General features: G+C 37.0%; 1 protein-coding gene across 1 annotated transcript; it reads right to left on the reverse strand.

Annotated features, from left to right (window-relative positions):
- Positions 1–303: 303 nt before the first annotated feature.
- Positions 304–5,617, reverse strand: LOC103029000 (carboxypeptidase A1). Its single transcript, XM_015601544.3, has 11 exons — positions 5,512–5,617; positions 3,846–3,927; positions 3,572–3,706; positions 3,381–3,482; positions 3,033–3,134; positions 2,791–2,889; positions 2,550–2,660; positions 2,248–2,338; positions 1,948–2,147; positions 976–1,060; positions 304–702 (listed from the first exon to the last, which is right to left on the reverse strand). Exons 1-11 carry the CDS (start codon positions 5,598–5,600, stop codon positions 518–520), a joined length of 1,281 nt encoding a protein of 426 aa, XP_015457030.3. The 5' UTR covers positions 5,601–5,617; the 3' UTR covers positions 304–517.
- Positions 5,618–6,015: the final 398 nt, after the last annotated feature.

Raw genomic sequence — 6,015 nt, forward strand, 5'->3', positions numbered from 1 at the left:
GCAAGAGAGAGAGTCGATGGCTATGGCAAAGTTGTGTTGAATAGAAGGTTTTGCTGGTATGACCAGAAGTTCAGTCTTTGAGAGGTTTATTGTGGTTTATTGTGTTTATTAAACTCACTACAAAGATGAGTATCTAGTAGATAACTACTGTATTTATATATTAACACTTACCCCTAATACACTGCATCAGTGTATAGTATACAGTCTGAAACTACAGCACCAGATAACCCAGAATTAAAAATATTCCTTATCCATAAAGATACTTAGTAGTCTAACTTATAAATATAAAACAGAAAGCATATGTTGGGTCATTTGAGCAGTTTTTACTTTATTTTACTTTTTTGGACAGTTCACCAAGCTGGATGATGTTTAGCATGTGGGCCCAGAACATTACGTTTACCAAAGTCTGAGTAATTAACTTTGGATCCATTGGCTGGAATAATAAACAGATATCCCTAAAAAATGTCTTAGGTCATCCCATCTGGTAACCCAGCTGCTGCTTTAGTAGTTGAGTTGTTTAGGAGTTGTTCTTGGTGTGCTCCATGATTGCCATGAGGGCCAGCCATGTCTCCTCAGCGGTGGGGATGATCTGCCTGGCAGGCAGGAGGAACCCATAGAGACCAGTATCTCTCAGCTCAAAGGTGTAGGAGTACTTGATGCCCTGGTCATAGGTCCAGTCAATGGTGCCTCCACTGGCCTGGTCTAAAAAATATCATTGACAATTTCTTTATAGTGGACATTATTATATTAGAAGAACACTAAAACCTGCAGGAGTCAAAATGAGGATTTAATTTAAAGCAGAATCAATGGTTTAGTATTGTATGGTTTTATTAGGGTATGCTATCTTACGTCTGCTGTTTTTCCAAACAAAAATTAACCTTAACAATTAGTGGTTTGGACATTTTACCAAACTACTTTTAATCAGATCATATTTACTATATTTAACTACAAAATATGCATTATTCATTTACTTACAAATAGTTGTGATGATGCTGCCATATTTGTAGCTTGTGCCATACAGACTCTTCAAGTCAGTGACGGCCTTCTTTGCAAGTTCATGCTGAAAGAACATAATGGGAAAGTTTTTCATGCAACATAAAGCCATGGAAGAATTGAACTAAGTACAATAAAAACTCCCATCTTGTTCTTGCATTTACTCAGAACAAATGTGTTTTAGTGATTAAAACTTGAGTTAGTTAAGTTGTTTTAATAAAATACAGTTGATTTGTAAGATTTACTTATTAAACGCATATTTGGTCAATCGGGATGTATCATTGGGATGTAAATACAGCACATGACTAAGCCTGTCATTTAATTGGTCACTAACAGTTTGGGGATTGAAGTTTCTTTTGAGCAGTTAAACCCTGCTCACACATTTCACATTTGCTCCAGGCATCATCTATTTTGCATATTTGGCATGTTATCCCCCTTTACTCAAAATCAGCGTGTAGCCAATTCCCTCAGACTTCCTTTCCTTAAGTATACAACTTTCCTTTATATAATGATTAAATATCTGGCCTCTGTGTTGTGGGCTGTATTTTCTGTGTTAATAAATGTGACTCCGGACTGGTTGAGTACTACAAATACTGTCAGTTTACTGGCAGTTAATGTTCAGTTACAGTTAAAACTTTTTTTTAATGTAGTTGAATATCAGAATATGAAGATTTTCTGTCATTAATTAACATGGTAAAATAAAGCAAAAGAAAAAAACATTGGTGTGTTTATGACAATATATACTAGCTAACCATACTACAGTCCTGTTGTTCTTTTTTTGTACGTATTATAGTCGAGTTCGTTGGCTTTAATTATTAGTTGATACAACTCAGTTAAGTGGAAACTGGTGACACAACTGAAAAAGTAAATCCAAGAAATTACTTCTGTGAGAGAACATTAAGTAAGTATAATCTGGGGAGAAGAAAGGGAGTTAACAGTTTTATCAGGTCTCACCAGTTCAGCCTGGTCCTTACACGGAGTTCTGGTGTAGCCATAGGGGTACAGCAACATCTGAGAGTAGCTGTGGATGGACACGAAAGCCTTGAGGTTACCATGAGACTTAACAAAATCCACAATGGCCTTGACCTCAGGTTCTGAGTGAGCATAAGGTCCACGGTAAGTCTCCGAGCAAGGGCTGTTACTGGAACCGGAACCTAATTGTAAAATGGCAAAAGATGACAATGCTGGATCACTTTGATGCATATCAATTGCAAAATATGAAGTGTGCTTTCTGAAAAAATGGGTGTACTGCACCTCCAAAGCCAGCATCCCAGTTTCTGTTGGGATCGACTCCAACACAAGAGGATCCAGAGTTGGGCTTCCTCGTCTTGCGCCACATGCGGTTCTATTTGCAGAACAGAATATAAAGAATGCCCAGGTTTTTTTCACTGTGGTGGATTATAACAATTCTTATACACTGATTTATGTGTTTCTCAATAGTTTAACAGCCCACAGAGCTGTGGTTGACTAGTGAGAACTGGTCTGTTGTAACTGTATAACAGTTGCTGTGAGAGTGGATATTGTTTGAGATGCTTGTGAACAAATCTAGGGCTTACAGATGAGTGTGTGTATTGAAATCCATCAGGGTTGGTGACAATCTCCAGGAAAATGTCAAACTTGTCAAGAATGGCAGTGAGAGCAGCATCAGTTCCATAGCCAGTTACAATCTATAAAAGGAAACACAAATAAAGCTGAATTAGAGTGAAATACCATTTTTTAATAAATAGATTCAGTTGTCAGGTTTTTATTAGTATTAGAGTTTGTGTTGTTGGTTAAAGATCAAATGATAAAGTGAACCTTTTTGGCGAACCAGGTTCCGCTGGCCTGGGTGACCCATTCTCTGGAGTGGATGCCAGTGTCGATCCAGAGTCCAGGGCGGTTAGCACCAGTGCTAAACTGTGCGAAAGAAACAGAAAAAAATAAATTAATCTATCTAAAAAAGAAATTAATCTTTACCTGCTAAGTGATTACTTTAATGCTGTACACTTCGTTCTTTTCTTTATCTATATTAATCTTTAATACTAAAAAGCATGACTTACCTTCAGAACATTTAGGGCACGACCCTCGTAGCTCTGGCCAATCACAACTTTGCTAACCAAGTTAGGGTTCTCCCTTACCAGCAGGTCAATGAAGCTGTTGATCTGAAAGTCAGAGCAGGAAAGGCTCATGCAACAGCCAGGCAACAATGAGTCATAAACGTTGTTTTGCATGACTTTACAGACACGTTTTAAGTCCCTTACCTCCATCACTGTCATAGAATTTAGAACTTTAGAATTCTCTTGAACTAAGTTCACATATTACAATCACTCATTTTACTAGCTGATTATCTTAGCTTGTTCTTGATTCAATCTACAGTCGATAACCACAGCGCAGACGTCAGTTCTGACCTCACTCAGGGTGTGGTAGTTGGCATAGTCAAAATCATCAGTGCTTCTGGGCTCAGGAGCGCGAGTGTTTATCATCTCCCGCTGTTCCATATCCACAAGAGCCTGGTGTACAAACAGTTTATTATTCACAGCCCACACAACCCTGCCATTCACTTCCTTTAAATCCAGACATGTGATCATAATCACAATACCTGAAGATCCTCGATCATGATATTATAGTGGATCTCATGGTAGGCCAGGAAAGCTCTGACAGGCTGAAGACTGTGGAATGGAACACGGATATCTACAGGCAGAGACTCCTCCACAGGCTCCGTCCAGAAGTCCAACTGTTCTCAAAAGAGTGCAGGACATTATGCAAGGTTCAGTATGTCCTCAAAGAATAGCTCGAGCTGATGTAAACTGAGCAACAGTTCAGCAGATTCAAACATCATCTACAATATATAAAAAAACATATTCATATTTTACCTTAAGGTGCTCCAGCTGTGAGAGTTCCTTCAGGAGAACAAGCTCTGTCTCACTCTTTGCAGTGATTCGCAGGACCTGGTCTCTGTGAGGGGTTCATCAGAAGGCCATTAATTAATTAATTAAATAAATAATTCATGACAGTCAAGTAATCAGTCAGTGTTTATGGGTTACATTACAACCTTCTCAATGACTAGAGTTTAGTTCCCACTCTGGTACAGCAATAAAAGTTTGATAACGCTTTATAATACAGCCGGCGTTTTAGAGGGTAAGTTCTCTTTACTTACAGTGTAACTTATCTGGATGAACCGGTACATTTAAAATACTTACCGGGTCCTACAGGTACATTAACTGTAGGTATAAATAAAAAACAACCAGGAACAAGAGTGTAACAACTAAGTAACTTTATGACACTTACACTTACTTACACTTTTGTACTTTCCTAACACTTATGGTTTAACTGTTCTCTGTGAATCAGTAAATACAAAATAATTACTGGGTCCTACAGGTACTTAAACAGTAGGTATTAATAAAAAACACAAGAACAGCCAGGAACAATCATTTTACCTTTTGTTCATGGAAATAATGAAGGTTGCATTCATTTCACACTGCAGGAATTTATTATTGTAATATATTTTATATATGTTTGAACAAGAAGATGAAAATTTAAGTTATGTTTTTAAAATTTTAGCAGGTCTGGACATCCAGTATGAAGAAACATATAGTTGGTAATGTCATGACTAAAATACAGTTATATTTGTATATCTTCAATAACAACCAGGAATGCTGAGATTTGAAATAAAATGTATTCATTAATAGACATAAATCACATGGTTTTATATTAATGGTTAATGGTGGATGGGTTCCCATTTACAGTGATGGTTGTTCTCGTGTTTTTTCTTTAAACTTACAGTTTAAGTACCTGTAGGACCCGGTAAGTATTTTGAATGTACTGGTTCATCCAGAGGAGTTACACCGTAAGTAAAGAGAACTTACCCTCTGAAACGCCGGCTGTATTATAAAGCGCTATCAAAAGTTCTTGAACAAGACTCTACATTCTCCCACCAGAGCAAGAACCAATTCCATGAATTTAACTGTTTATAGATTTGTCCAAACTGTTGTCACAGAGAATTTAAACCAAGTGTAAAGGCTCATCTTAGGCAGTGATAATCAGATACTTCTACAGAACTGCATTCATACACGGTCCTAAACATACAAGTTCTACAGAGGGTTTTTTTGAGCAATGCTAAGACCAATTTTAAACTGGTTAAGTACGTATACTTTAACCCCTTTTAACTTTATAATTATTATTTTTATTTTTTTCACAAATACACTTCATACATATATCTTTCACAGAAACTCAAAAGGCTATTTACAGCACCTTTATGTGTAAAAGGTCAACGATTTTCATCCATAATTTGCATTTTCCTATTTCTGCAAAGATGCCACATGTAAATATCCCTAATTTATATGGCCCTTGTATGATGGTTTTTAGGTAGCTTTTAATATTTTAAATCTCTTTTGAGAACATGTTCTTTTTACAACCATTAAATCTAAATGCCAAAGTTTCATAAACACCATATTCAAAGCCTGCTACTCCAGGAATCTGATTTATATGATTTATATGAGCCTAAAAAATATTAAACATGACAACTGTGCGCTAGCTTACCCCACGAAGGATTCCTTGGCAAAAACAGCCACAGAGACAGCTAGCAACACCAGGAGCCCCTTCATTTTTGCTTCCCAGAGTAGAATCATCACAGTCACAGTGGCCTTTTATAACTCAGCTCAGAGGGTTATCTGGCCTTCAGCTAAAGAGACTGCTGCTACCATTCCCACACCTTGAGTCATATTTACCAAACGTTTCAGAATAAGACTGCTGATCCAGGATCAGGGGCTTCTTATCTGTGATTAAGATTCAAAACAGCAAAAACTGATCCTGGATATTTTTCTTTCCTTAAGAGACTCTGTCTATAATTGGAACAAAACTGCTGGAATGAGAACATAGCAGCTGCATTCTCTGACCTGACAACTTATCCTGACTTGCATTTTAAAGTCTTATGCAATGATTTAGTGCAACTTTGGCCAAATGACCCATTTTCGATTTTTTAAAGTAGTTTTTAAGTTTTTAAACATGGTTTCTGTAGCTAATCAATTATAAAACATATCAGAT

Source organism: Astyanax mexicanus, chromosome 10 (assembly GCF_023375975.1).
Source record: "Astyanax mexicanus isolate ESR-SI-001 chromosome 10, AstMex3_surface, whole genome shotgun sequence".
Lineage (NCBI taxonomy): Eukaryota > Metazoa > Chordata > Actinopteri > Characiformes > Acestrorhamphidae > Astyanax > Astyanax mexicanus.